Below are 15289 nucleotides of genomic sequence, written 5' to 3' on the forward strand. Positions count from 1 at the left end.
CTTTACTAATACCATGCTTCGTAAATGCCAACAAGGCCATTCCGTTCTACGCATAATGAGTTAAAACAAAAAAATATTTGTCAATAAATAAACGAGACCAAAATATAATTACTTTTAAATAAACCTTTAAAAAATGAAACATGCTTTTGAGATATAATTTTATGTTTATTATTTAAAAATAAATCACAATATTTGTTACTTTTATCAGCTTTAAATTTAAATTTTTATCGTTTATTTTTGATATTGTTTATGGATTAAAATAAAGCTAAATAGTTAGTTTCTTCTTGAATTTTAAATAAGACTTTTTGCATGTGCAACTAGAAATAGTCCTAACTTGCGCCATTTTTCTATGACATGATAATTTTATTTTTGAGGTCATTACATTACGACACGATTGCGCCCGATGCGCGTCCGAACGCCTTGGTGAGACACGAACGTCGTTCGAAACGGAGAGAAGGGCGATGTTGTACTCAGTGAAGAAAGACAGCTGTCGCTTCATTTTCAGCTGATTTTTGTGTACGCTTCGAACTGCACTCGCGTTTCAAGAGTTTCGTAACGAGAAAGAGTTTTAAGATCGCTACTCCGATTTCACATCGCAGACAAAGGGCATAAAAAGAGAACAATCGAGAAGCACAGCTCACCGTGACGAACAAAGGGAGATGGTCCATTGAGCGCGGGTGGTGCGTAGTGGACTGTCGTGACGTCAGAGCGCGAGCGTCGCCGGGGCGTCGGGCGGTCAGCAGCGCCAGCACGGGCCGATGCGGCGCGCGCGGGACTGAGCTCGGCGCTCGGGGCAGCGCGGCGCTCTCGCTCCGCCAGCCTGGCCTCCACTGACTCGGGCGACGAGGGCGCCGGGCACCGGCCGCCGCGCAAGCGGTCCCGCAGGCTGTCGCCGCCAGCGCCCGCCATGCAGCAGCCCACGGCCAACGGCCAAGCGGCCCACGTCAACGGCGACGCTGACCGCAACGGCGCCCCGCCAGCGCCTGGCCCGCGCATGGCCCAGACTGATCAAGAAATTGTTCGGCTCATAGGCCAGCACCTGCTCTCTATTGGCCTTGAGTGAGTAGTCATTGTCTCATGTTATTAACTATGAATAGAATAGAATAGAATAGAAGTCATTTTTTTTTAGAATAGAAGTCATTTATTGTTTACCGTGTACAATAAGGTGGAATACAATGTTATACACATACAGTCACAATGGCAACCCATATCGGGTATACAATATTACATTTTCAACTTAACTAATACTTACTTAATTTAACTAAAACTACATATTTGTTAACATGCTAGTTGGTCTCATACATAAAGTATTCATGCAAATTATAAAAAACACGATCAATCAACCATCCCTTTAGCTGTAGTTTGAATTTTTTTCCGCTTAACATTTTTATGCTTGAGGGTAGGTGATTGAAAACTTTAATTGCAGTTATAAATGTGCTCCTACAATAAGCTGCATTTCTGACTGCCGGGAGTAATATGTTGTATTTGTATTGCGATCTCACATTATCACGTTGTGCTGAGTAAAATGAAAAGTTGCATTTATTGTTTGACACAAATAAGCAAAGCTCGTAGATATACAGCCCAGTTAATGTAAGAAATTTGTTTTCTTTAAAGACATGTCTTAGGGACTCATTGTTATAGAAGCGGTATATAATCCGGATGCATTTCTTTTGCAGAATAAAGGTTGATTCTACATTAACTGAATTGCCCCAGTAAATTAAACCATAGCTTAATAAAGGATATACATTTATTAATTACATTAAATTAGTTGACCACATTGCTAAAACATCTGAATCCTTTCTATGCAATAACACAATTAATATAAGTCAAGGTGTGTGGGATATTTAGGTAATGCCAGCTGATTATCCTTGACCAAAAAACTTTATAATACAATACATTGTCATTGCATTCTACACACTGGTCATTGTCACCTAACTTTTGTGTCAAGAAATTTACCTGACAACTGTAAAGATTTCAGCTTTCAAATCCAGCAAAAATACATGCCAGATCATTGTTTGGATACATGACATGTCATTGTCTTCAATATTCTTTGTTTCTGAAAGTTCAGTTGCTTGAATTTGAATCTAACATATTGAGACCTGATACTAACAAGTAATAAATGTTTAACAATGATTTATTTGTGCAAGTCATGGCTTTGATATCTGATAAGATGTAATGATGTTTCTATTTTGCATAGCCTTGAGCATAGCATCAAAACAACATGCCTATTTATTTTGCTAGACAGTTTCCTTTAGGTAGGTATGTTAATTATGCCTACCACACAAATGTTTTTTGTGTAGTTGCTCACTATCTTAATACTATTATTAGAAGGAAAAGTTTAGCGCCAAAACTAGGTACATGGTAATCATGCTTTTAAATAACCTATAATATCTATCTTGCAAGATATTCACAATTGTTAGACTGGATGTCATTAACCCCTGGAGCGCCCCAGAATTACCGTAGTATGGAACTCCTATACTAGTTACCAGCACACGTGTCTGTTTAGGGCGCTCCACGGGTTAACCTAATGGCTGCCAGGTCACTGATCTTTTTGTTTGCTGATCTAAAATCATATTTGGCCAAGGCATAGACTTCACTTTTCTTTAAAATAATAATTATGTTTTTGTATTTCTTAATAGGTAGCCCTGTTTTGAATTGTTCTTTGTCATATAGATGATTCTGTTTTTTTTTTGAAATAGGTATTGTGACCCCAAGGTCAAGTTTGCAATGTATGACCTCCCAAGATTGTAAACAACAGTAATGATAACTCAAGTTTGTTATTTAGTTATAATAAATGATTTTATTTTAATATTAATAAGGGTGGTATTCCATTTGTCAAATATCTTTTTCCAATGTCATTGCATCTCACTCTCTCATTAAGCAAAATGTGAGACAAAATACACATTAGACAAAGATATTGGACTGATGGAATACCGCCTTAAGGTAACCTTAAAGTTAGCAATAAGGAATTAGGTACAACACTATTCCAAAATTACTTTTTCTACTCTAGCACTCTTATTTTGTAGATTAAATCTGGTATAATCAAAACCCAAGTTATGAGGGTTCAAAAAAACGATGAACGCTTCGAGAAAAGCTAGGTAGTGCCCTTGCGCTTCGCTTTGCTCGTCTTGGCGGCGGCACTACCGTGCCCCCAGATGACTGCCAGTTAGATTGAAATCAACTTCATAAGAAGTGCAGCGCGCCGGACCCTGGTGCATTGTTCTTAGGATCCTAACAGCAGTGTTCTTAGGAATATTCATACAGCACATACATACATACATACATTATTACATATTTATATTTACATATTTAGGAGTTTATGCAAGTGTTGTTTTTTTTTAATTCTGACTTCTAGGCAAAGATCTACAAACAATTATTTACATTGATATTATTTATAATTTTAGGTGTTTGCTCTCGGGCCTGTCTTTACAAAAGTCAAGTTTTATAACTTGGCCCTTCAATTTTAAGAACTCTTATTATGTACCTGTTGCACAAAATACTATTAAAGCTTGGACTTCCCAAAGTCCATTTTTATCACAACTGAGGTCTGAGGAACCCCTTATTATTAAAATTTACTTCTTTGCCATTGTTTGTGACTGCACCTTTATGTTTTGTTTGATTGATTGAATTCTTCTAATTTACAGTTAATATCATATTTAATCATCTTTGCTCAGTTGTGAAGTGATGTAACTCCTAATTATATTGGAAATGTTTTATTTTGTCTTATCTATTACAGTGTGTTAATTAACATAATGTTATGTAACCAGATGATAATTCCAGTCATTGTGGCTAGTTCTATATTAAAGTACCACACTTATGTTTAATGCTGACACACAAAACCGATGAAGCATAAATTCAGTACTGCATAAAACTGTAAAGATTGATTCATCATGATAAAGAGGGAGACAAATGAGACAATAGATGTTTCCAGATTGTATATGGATAGGTATACAATACAAGGTGTCATAGTACGCAATTTTACTGCTTTTCGATAGCCATCAGGGACATCACAAACATCGGGGTGCCCCCTGAGTCCCCTGACCCCTTTGGCTATTAGGGATCTGCCTGTCATCTATGACGGCCATGCCATAGTTTTTAAACCAAAGTAGTGTTAGTAAAGTCAGGGCTTAGGGGCTTGACTTTTGCTGAGATCCATTATTTTGTTTATAACTATATCTGTGGCTAGTGGGGCTTGACTAAGTCTTGTGCAATCACCTAAGCATAATTTTAATTTTACTTGTCACAAAACACAATACATCTGCCGCCTGGAGTTATGCAGTGGTTAAGGCTACAGCTGATAACTAACACTATCATCGTCTTGCACCTGTTAAAGTATAAATTCTTCCAAAATAGACCATATTATATACTTTATGTTAAATATACTGATCTCCGACAAGCTGTCAATCAATTATCAAGTAATTTAATACATACCTACCTATTTAAGTAAGCCATGCATAATATGGGTTCCAGTAGTAAGTAAGCGAATTATTTTATTGTTAGTGTTGTTCAACTAAACTATTTTGCTTAACACTTTCGCAACCGGGCAAAAAACTGCGCACTACCCCAGAAACCGGTCGTCTATATCTGCGTACAAAACAACCCGCTGGGCGGGTTGTCCGGCATCTGAGTAAAGTTTACGAGTGCCCGAGAGTCGGGTACGCGGTGTCGAATGTGTTAAACTTGGTTTACTTCTACCTTACTTCCCCTGTTTACAGTCACATCCGAACATGCTAAGTAGATTATTTATTAGATACCTACAACTACTAATAAGTACAAATTATGCAGACGCAGCGCCGCCCTGGTGATGGAGGAGTCGGGGCTGCACCTGGAGCACCCGGCGGCCGCCACGTTCCGGGCGCACGTGCTGGCCGGCGACTGGGGCAAGGCCGACCACGAGCTGCGCGCGCTGCACGCGCTGCTGCAGGGCGAGCAGCTCGACCCGCACTCACTTGCGGTACGTTATGTGCGAGCTACTGTCTTACTTGCGAGTGGAACATCAGACGCAAGCCGTGCTGGTGATGAACGGTTTCGTGGATGTACTATTCAACTCGTACTTTTCTGCCACGACCAGTGTGATGGAAGCTGGCGGCTGCTAATTAACTTTATATGTTACTAACTCAAGAGTTAGTGACTTAGTGAGTATTATATTCTTTGCTCTTGCCACTGTGTTTATTATTTGACTTGTTTTATAATCGTAATGAGAAATCTGATAAACCCTGAGTAAATGTGCCGCTCCATGTTGTGTAGTTCTGAAGGGACTAGAATGAGATAGCAATATCATTTGCTCCCTCTAACGCATAAATGCGTCCCTTGGGAGTGGCCGGCGCTGGCCCATCGTGTAGAGGAGCCATGAAGTAATTGCATTTCAGATTCAAATGACGAACGATAGCCACGAGATATACGAGTAACTTTGATCTGTTTTTATCTTTAAGTATGTAAAGTGTGTAAGCAGTGAACATCTTTATTTCAGGCAACCTTAAAACTTACATATTAGAAAATTACATTTTAAAACTGAAACCAACAAAACACATAATGGTTGCGATGTATTACGCAACCCCGCAGTATCAGAGAGCCTAGAATTTGAAACCCTTCGGCCCAAACTCCTCCTTGTTGAAAATATAGTGTTGTCTCCAGGAGATGAAGTTCGTGGTCCTGGAGCAGAAGTACCTGGAGCACCTAGAGGCCGGGCGCGCGCTCGACGCGCTGCACGTGCTCAGGAACGAGCTCACGCCGCTCGGGCACGACACGGCGCGCGTGCACCGCCTGTCGGCGCTCATGATGTGCGCCGACCCCGCCGAGCTGCACCAGCGCGCTAGGTGGGTGTGACACAAAGGGTACGCTCAGACAGGAGCTGTCTGGAGACTCTTGGCTCTGTCGGCGCTCATAATGAACCTCGAGCGCTCAAGACGCTACACACTATGATCTCTTTCTTAGTAGAAAGGTGCAGGGGGGCCATTTCGACTGCGGGATAATTTCAACTAATAAAGAAAAAATAACCTTACGTAAGTATTTATGAAGGAAGTGTGCAAGGGAGACTGTAGACTAGGTTTCTTAACGTCTTTTGGATCCATGCTTAATGTTTTTGTATTTATTTTTTGTAACAGTCAAACATGAATTCTAGGCCCTAAAACAACTGTATACTTTACGCTTTAAAAGTTGGAAAGAGCCGGTGTGTGACTGTATGTGTTTTCTCGTCCTATGTCGTTTCAGCTTGGTGGCACCGTCTATTTGAGTTCTTGAAAATGGCGCTAATCAAACATTAGTTAGCTGAGTATCTACGCGGGATGGTCTCGATATCAATAAGTGAATTTGAATTTAAACCGAACCAATATAGAAGTAACGTATCAAAAGATGTAGGTACTTGAAACTTTCACTAAGCGTTGTTTCGTTTCTAGATGGCCGGGTGCCGGCGCGGACAGCAGAGCGCGCGTGTTACAGCGCGTGCAAGCCGTGCTGCCGCCGGCACTCATGATGCCGCCACACCGGCTGCGCGCGCTGCTCGCGCAGGCCGCTCAGGCACAGGTGCGTACATGCCAGTGTTGCCATCGAACAAATGTGTGTAATGCTTTTGACCAAGGCCTCCAGTGCCCAGGGCCCGTATCGAAATCGTACCAGCGCCAGTCTCTTCTGATTTCTTGGTAGACGCCAAACCCACTGAATGAGAGTGGCTTACTTATGGCTTTATCACGACTGTTACTTTCTGTTGACTAGGTGTCCCGCTGCCGCTTCCACGCAGCACCGCGGCCGCCGCCCGACTGTATCCCCTTCAGTCTATTGCAGGACCACCACTGCTCGCCCGACACCTTCCCCATACACCCGCTGCAGGTACTGAACCTTAGTGTTCCCCCACATATGTCGACGCGGAATCGGCAAAATCCGATAGAAGAGAGCGAAAAAGTCGTCGTTCGGCTCGGCTCGCATCGGCCGGCGCCTGCCGTCGCGTCGACGGCTTTATCGCTCTTATTGCGCGGACATAAAGCTTTTGCCGAATGCGCGACGATATATCTGGGGAGACCCTTATGCTTCGTATTTTCGTATATCTTAGGTAAACCTAGGCCATGCAGGCTAGGTGGCCGCTGCCGCTATTGCCGCGGCAATCCGTGGCACTGATTTTCTGTGAGGACATGTCTTATAAGCAATGAATTAGTGGCGACACATACGCCAACGACACGGAAAAAAACCAGACAAAAAGTACCTACCTAAATAAACAAAAAATAAATAAATATGGAAAATAACTATTTGTTGTAACGACTGTTTCTTTTTTTTTAACTACTGCCTTATACTTCCATGTTAATACAGCCGCTCGATATTGCCTTATTTACTAATTTATTCCGACGTCTGTCTGTAACTAATCAGATCTTGCATGTTAACTTTGATTTGATAACGCTTAATTATAAAACCGTTTCAAATGATAACAAATTATATTTCTACACAGGTTCTAAACGAGCACTGCGACGAAGTGTGGTACTGCAAGTGGTCCCCCGACGGCAGCAAGCTCGCCTCGGGCTCCAAAGACAACACCGTCATGATCTGGGACTACGACCCGCAGGCGCGCCGCCTCGCCTTCAGGTATAGGCACTGTCACAACTACAATCAAGTACTTTGCCAAACCAAAATTGCTTCAAAATTGTTGAAACATCACAATATTGAATGCCATTTTCCGCTAAAAAAATACAATGCCTTTAACACAATCGAACAATTATCTGTCAATTAATTATGGCCACTTTTTCTCACACCTTTAACAAGACCTTGGTCACGTTAATTATCTCGACGAGATATCGAATGTCGGGCTCGACTACAAAGAATAAAAAATTTCTTTAAGTGCCTTTTACAATATAAATAAAAAATATTATAGGACATTTTTGAAGTGAAAACTTCTTTAGCGGCGCTGTGCACTTTTTGTGATGGGGAAAAAATGTTAAACTCGCGACAAGTCACGTGACCGACAGATTCGACAGATTGAAAATTCGTAAGACGGACACGTGACCTGATCGAAAAACTGTTACAATGTCATTGAGTTTTCACTTCTGCTGGCACTCTAGAACAGGAGTGCAACCCGTTGTTTTTTTACACAAATTGACTAAGCCCCACGGTAAGCTCAAGAAGGCTTGTGTTGTGGCTACTCTGACAACAATATATAAATACTTAAATAAATAGAAAACAACCATGACTCAGGAACAAATATGTGTGTTATCAAACAAATAAATGCCCGTACCGGTATTCGAACCCGGGACCATCGGCTTCATAGGCAAGGCACTACCCACTAGGCCCGACAATAAATGCAATTACAAACAGCCCCATAGTCCATCTTGCGCACAAGATGCAGGGTTTTGTGATGGGGGCACAGATTGGTCGAGTCATATTTGTTCAAGTTGAGGATGTTTTCATATTGATAACGGGGTTTGGTGATCACACCATATGATCGGTAATCACCTTAGAGAATATATAACCAAACGGAGTGGTCATTAAGAGGCTTTCCCCTCTGTCGAAAATAGGCGGCCAATGGTCAACGACATGTCAACCACATGTATGGACTGACGTTTATCTGACATGGCTATGTTTACGTTACGTATACATTTGATGTGCTCCTCCCCCGCAAAAAACGGCAGACTATTTTGTACCGAAAATTATAGACATGGCGCCTCCGTTGGTTATATCCTCTAAGGTAATCACTATACAATGTGTGATTGCAGAAAGTCGTTGGAAGGGCACTCATACGGCGTGTCGTACCTGGCATGGAGCCCAGACGGGCGCTGGCTCATCGCGGCCGGCCCGGAGGACTGCCCGGACCTGTGGATATGGAATATGGAGGTGAGAGCGTTCAGGTTTAATTCCACCATCTCCACCATCTCTCTTAGCCATGAATGTCACTTTGATTTTATTTATTTTATGTCTGTAAGGTCTCTATAACAGATTTGTGTGTTTACAGACGGAGACTCTAGCGACTAAAATGTCGCACTCACAGGAGGACTCGCTGACCGCCGTGGCGTGGCACGCGGGCTCCGACAAGTTCGTGTGCGGCGGCGCCCGGGGACAGTTCTACCACTGCAGCAAGGAGGTGAGTCCGCCCTGTAAGGGTGGCTTCATACCCAGCCGGCGTATTATGGATGGCTTTATCCATCTTTATCCACGTGATAAAATAACTGTCACTTATTAACACTGTGGGATAGAAAGTGACGGACACCGTTTTATCACGCTGTCACGTAGACAAGAACGACCATCATATCCGTACAGGACACATACATAGTAGAATGGTATCCCTCACTCGTTATCTTAACATTTAAGAACTACGAAAACTGCAGCCTATTTACAAAAGTTCATAAAAGCCGGACAAGTGCGAGTCGGACTCGCCCACCAAGGGTTTCACACTTTTTAGTATTTGTTGTTATAGCGACAACAGAAATACGTCATCGGTGAAAATTTCAACTGTCTAGTGACACAGCCTGGTGACAGACAGATGGACAGACAGACAGACGGACTGTGGAGTCTTAGTTGGTCCCGTTTTGTACCCTTTGGGTACGGAATCCTAAAAATGCACCAGTCATTTGTAACGGAAACCTAGAAAACGACTCCTATGAATAAATGTAATAATGTGTGGTGTTTTGCAGGGCCAGCTGCTGAACAGCTGGGACGGCGTGCGCGTGAACGCGCTGGCGACGCGCGGCGACGGCCGCGGCGTGCTGGCGGCCGACACGCACCACCGCGTGCGTCACTACGACTTCACCGACCTCACCGACTGCAACCTGTGAGTACATACCAGCGCCGCATCCTGCACTTCGCGATGGAAACCACGGGCCGTTCGTGGTAGCCCGTCGTCCCGCGCGCCAACTAGGTATACGGCCCGTTAACCTGGGACACATAACGCCTAGGGGTATTTTGATAGTTCGCCGGCCAGACTGGCAGTGGCAGTTTCGTAGGTCGTAGTTTGGTCGGGGCACTGACGTCCCTGTTATCACTCACGCACTCGCATTGAGACAAATGGCTTAGGGTGGTATTCCACCTGTCCAATTTCTTGGTCCAATGTCATTGTGTCTCACTCTCTCATTAAGCAAAATGTGAAACTAATACACATTGGACAAATATATTGGATAGGTGGAATACCACCCTTACTGGCTACACACTGGTCTACGCCAGCATGGCGGTCCTATGTAAAATAAAGTCTATCAGAGCAAAAGTATCTTACATTTCTTTCTTACATTTAACAATTTCTGTTTCAAAGTTCGTTTTCAATATAAAATGTGTAATTGCATAAATAATATCATCAATTTTTGCACTGATCACCCGACGAGTGGTAATTCTTATAAGAGTGATTCGTGGAACGTACGATTAAGTTATATCACTCGTAGTTTTCCAAGCTGTATAAAAAACAGATGACATAAAATAACAAAATAGAATACAGGTATAATCCGTTTTGTATATTTGTACAGAATTCAAGAGGAGCACGCGGTGATGGCAATGTGTGTGGACGCGGCCGACACGCTGCTGCTGCTCAACGTGGCCAACCAGGGGGTGCATCTCTGGGACATTCGTGAGTGTCGGTTATTCTGGTTGTCTTCCTATGGTCGTCCGTGTTCTACCTCTGGCTCCCTAACAGCGCCCCAAGTCATCTGAACGACTCATCGGGACGACCATATCTACATTGACTATACTTGGCAATTGAGAGCAATGCATGCGATATTAACAACAACAACCTGTCTAGTCTTGTATGCGATTTGAGAGTAATAGTTACAGTAAACAAAATGGAAGATTCTAGAGATTGACTGATGACCACACCCAATTGGGATGTTTCCTCTACTTAAAAAAAATTATTTCACACTACACGAAATAAACATTTAATAAATCGGATTGTAATATAAAAAGTAGGACTGTGATAGAGATTGTGTTTAAAAATAACTATACTCGTTTTCATATAAATTCCATTCCAATATTAGTAAATCGTTTTGACAGTTCTAAAAAAGAAGCAGATTTGGCTAATAGAAAAAGTAGCCAATTCTCAGTAAGGATCACTTCGCCGAGTACGGCGAATCATTGAAATAACACACCATTGAATTGATACAAATTTTTTTTCACCACACCAGCTCCGAAAGGCTTACTTTGCACTTCAAAAACTGATAGCAAAGTTGCATTTTATTCACATGTGAGGCAAAGTAATCAAATGCAAATTTTGAGTTGTTTTCTTATTGTTTGCTGGTAGAATTTACTTTTAAATGATGATTTTGGATGATAAATATTTAATAACATTCATTTGGATTTGATTTGGTTTGATTTTGTTTGATATTTTACATTTAATATTTGCTTCGGGTTGGTGTGGTGAAAAGTTTTGTGTTTCTCTCGGGGGCAAATTTTGTTTAACCTTCGTGCTTTGAAACCCTCGCAACGCTCAAGATTCCATGATTCGAACCACTCGCTACGCTCGTGATTCAATTTTGGAATCTTTCGCTTGCTCGGGTATCAATATTAGCACGAGCGGTTAAACAACAACTTTGCCCCCTTGTAAAACAAATAACTATTGTTAGGCGCCCGCGCGCTGGTGCGCCGCTTCCGCGGGCTGTCGCAGGGACACTTCACCATCCACGCCTGCTTCGGCGGCGCTCGCCAGGACTTCGTGGCCAGCGGCAGCGAGGACAACAAGGTCACTTCTATACACACAACACTTCTCTTTTGCCCAGATACTGACGGTCGTCACGCGGGACTCGGGACTTTGCAAGTTTTAGCGGCATAAAATAAATAAAATACACTAAAGTTCTGTTTTCCTAGGATAGCGGTGCCGACATATAGCGGCCGTCTCCATACAAAATAATGAAATGAAATGAACATTTTTATTTCAGGCAACTAGTGGCCCATACATAAATACTAACTAGCATACATATTATAATTATAAACATATATTTTAAAACTAAACACTACAAATCACATTATGGCTGCGATGCATTACGCAACCCCGCAGTGTCAGGGAGCCGGCCGCGGAACCGCCGAAACTTGACACCCTTCGGCCAAAACTCCTTGGTGAAGGTCGCTAGGTGTTCAGTCGGAACGCTCGCCACAAACGAATTAAAATTCGCATTGTGTCGAGATTCCAACTTCGCAACCCTCGGGATGAATCCGGTCTTCGTTTTCACATACTTTACGATGTCATCGACCTTCGTAAGGTAATGTAGACGGGACACATACAGCAGCGTCGACGGTGTTGCAGGACGCAGCAAATGGTTGGGTCCAGTCGGTGCGGTACCACACTGATTCTGACGAGCCGGTTTTCTTCTCTTCTCCACCTTCTTGAAACCGTCCTCGTCGCATCGCGACTCCCTTAGAGTCGGCTGTGATTGGTCCTTGTGAACAGGTTTTACGAAGGCTCTGCACCCCTTTCTTCGGCCGCTGCTTAGGCTTGGACGCAGCAGGCGGCTTAGCGGCAGTAGCAGCGTAAGAACGTTTCGGGGTTAACGTACTCTTGCGCGTCTCCGGTGACGTAGACGGGCGGCGGGGCGCGGGGCGGCGGTCGCCTGCTCAGGGATCGCCGACGCATCCAAATTCGCGGGTTCAAAACCGTCGATGGACACATTCCGCGCAACGTGACACGCTATGTTAGAGATATCTGACCTACATTCCGAACGTGCGCTACGTAATAACGCCAATTCGGAACGTAGCTCACTGATGGTATTATCAGCCTGCACTTCTGCCAGACTCGTCTTCAGGAATGTTATGTCCTTCAGCAGTCTGGTGACGTCGACGTGATCAAAGGTAACCGGCGGCTAAATATGGATGGATGTAGTAGTATTTTTTTATGGAGACGGCCGCTATATGACGGCACCGCTATCCTAGGAAACCAGAGCTTAAAGGAACCGTGAGCTCTGCCGCCGGATCATAAAATTTCCAAAGAGCAGACTGTATTTTGGGTCCGACATGTTCTTGGCCGATTTTTTTTTTATATTTATTGATTTGTAGGTGTACATCTGGCACATCTCCGGCGAGGAGCCCGTGGCCGTGGTGGCGGGGCACTCGCGCTGCGTGAACGCCGTGGCGTGGAACCCCGTGCACCACGACGTGCTCGCCTCCGCCTCCGACGACTACTCGCTGCGGCTGTGGGGCCCGCGCTGCTAGTGTGAGTCCACAGCATTCCTCCGTGACCACATCGTTGTATCCTGACAGGAGAATACTGTGGGAATGTCGTCATGGCAGTGACCTCCGGCTCTAACCCCGGGGAACATTAAAGGCGATCGACAACGTGCCTAAATCCGACCGGGCGTATCTTGATGAATAAACTTACAAAATACGTACAAAGCGCACTACCAAAGTAAAGTACAGCAAAAGCCAAAGTAAAGCAAAGTACTACCTTTTGCTTGTAATGTCCATGACACTTACTAATAGTCCCCAGCCTATTCTGACAGAATGGTAACTACGGAACCCTACACTGAGCATGGCCCGCCATGTTCTTGGCCAATTATTAAAGTCGATGAAACGCCGTCATGGTAATGTAGTGTTTATTTACAGAAAGCGCGCCCGCCCGGGAACGACCCGCACACGACAACCAACAACAGTCCGACAACTACACAACAAAGCATCGACATCCTCGAGCAAGACTGATACCAACTAAAGATAAGTCTACCGACTTTTCTCTTATTCGTTCATCGTATTGCCTCAAAAAAACTATGATATTTACCTCAAAAATCAGGTTGTAACGAGAGACATAATTCAATAGTAACACAAATATTTTAAGGACGCGCATCTTAGTACTTATATCGTCGATACGAAACCTTCCAAATAGACGCTGGCCCTTTACTAGATCTAATCCTAACTGAGGGACAATAAAAACTTAAACAAAACCAAATATCAAACCTAATGAATAGTGAAGGAAACCCGAAACTGCGGTGAATCGTGATTCTAAAGTCTGCTATTTCTTGTTACATTTTCGTACATATTACCAGAACGCAAACAAGTAATTCTATACTACATTGTAAAGTAACTAAGTCGTTACTATATCAATATGTATGTATTTTGTTTTCACATCTTCATATTCGAAACTGAATGTCTGACCTTTAGTGTCTAACAGATCTTCCGTCCGATGAAACCAGAATTTTTAATCCTATTCTGTTTGCGATCTATAATTTCAAAAATGATTATGAATAAACAAGGTAGGAGCTTTTATATTTTGTCCGTGATCGCGTCTTCTCAATCACAAACCCAACAGTTGTCAACGCATCATGTCAAATTACACGTATTGCTTGTAATCAACTTATTTTTAATTAACCCTTTACCAGGCTACGGGATATATATTTCCCACATACGGGACTTCAAACATGTGTTCTATTTTCGATGAGTAAGACTGACATTGGATTGTCATTTTTGAAATGTCAACCTGGTAAAGGGTTAAGGAAGATTCCATGACGGGTACCGAATTGTAAGGTACCGAATTTAAACATGGCTTTTAAAAATGTGCCCAAAGGGAAAAATTATACCAAAATGTGATATCCCATTCAACATGTTTATTGAAGACCCGTATATTATTTAGCCTTAAAACTTGTGTAAAGTAATCGTTCAAGTCGGCGGGCGAAGCGCTCGATTTAATATGATATGACGTATTACGGCTGCCAAATATTAAGTATCATTTAAATGTCGTCGTATAATTTAAACCTGTTTAAAATGCCTTGTGAGGAGTCCCGTCGAATTCATTGAAATACTGACTAATTCGAGACAATTTCTTGGATTTTGTAACAATTAGTTTGGCACTTTTAAAACTAGCAGCAGGAGGACGTAGTCATTGACCTGTCACTACAGTACCTATACCACTCGCGCAAGAAAAAATTGCAAGTTAAAATAATGTTCCGTACTTGCCAATACAATATGAATTTCTGTTCTGATACATTTACATTAACTTTATAAAGAATCATGTGCAATATGCGTGCCATTTCTAGTGCAATATTAAAATATATAAATAAAAATGTTTTCGGCGGGAAACACAATTGCTGACTTGTCAAAGAGTGTTCGGATTCTATAATAAATTGTAATTTGTACTTACGATAATAATTACATGTTACCTTCACTGTAACTCACCTTTCGCTACGTATAAGTGATATTCGAACGCTCCTCTAATTAAATTTAAAACATGTTATGAAACGTAACTATGTATAACTTTTTGACTATTTCTTTGGACTTGTATCGTACAATGATTGTAAAATGAAACTCCGACATATCCGACATTCCTAGTTGCAGGAGCATTCATAGGAACTAAATTGTGCGGTCTAATTTTAGATAAAAACGATAGTTTTATAGTACGGTCGAATTTACAAATATTCTA

The 15289-nt window shown here is 42.4% G+C and overlaps 1 protein-coding gene across 2 annotated transcripts in view; it reads left to right on the forward strand.

Moving 5' to 3' along the window:
* The first annotated feature begins 377 nt into the window (after positions 1–377).
* LOC134797316 (WD repeat-containing protein 26) overlaps positions 378–15289 on the forward strand; it is a 114330-nt gene continuing 99418 nt past the window's right edge. The window contains exons 1-13 of one of the 2 annotated variants that reach the window (XM_063769543.1): positions 382–1059; positions 4786–4954; positions 5635–5816; positions 6396–6522; positions 6712–6825; positions 7436–7569; positions 8694–8811; positions 8930–9058; positions 9609–9745; positions 10428–10528; positions 11517–11632; positions 12940–13096; positions 13486–13632. In XM_063769543.1, coding sequence (XP_063625613.1) covers positions 908–1059; positions 4786–4954; positions 5635–5816; positions 6396–6522; positions 6712–6825; positions 7436–7569; positions 8694–8811; positions 8930–9058; positions 9609–9745; positions 10428–10528; positions 11517–11632; positions 12940–13095 — 1635 coding nt within the window. In that variant the 5' untranslated portion in view covers positions 382–907 and the 3' untranslated portion in view covers position 13096; positions 13486–13632. Of the gene's footprint in view, positions 1060–4785; positions 4955–5634; positions 5817–6395; positions 6523–6711; positions 6826–7435; positions 7570–8693; positions 8812–8929; positions 9059–9608; positions 9746–10427; positions 10529–11516; positions 11633–12939; positions 13118–13485; positions 13633–15289 lie in introns of those variants that run through there. The other variant, XM_063769549.1, reaches the window with a different exon arrangement.

This window comes from Cydia splendana, chromosome 1 (genome assembly GCF_910591565.1).
Source record: "Cydia splendana chromosome 1, ilCydSple1.2, whole genome shotgun sequence".
NCBI classification, from domain to species: domain Eukaryota; kingdom Metazoa; phylum Arthropoda; class Insecta; order Lepidoptera; family Tortricidae; genus Cydia; species Cydia splendana.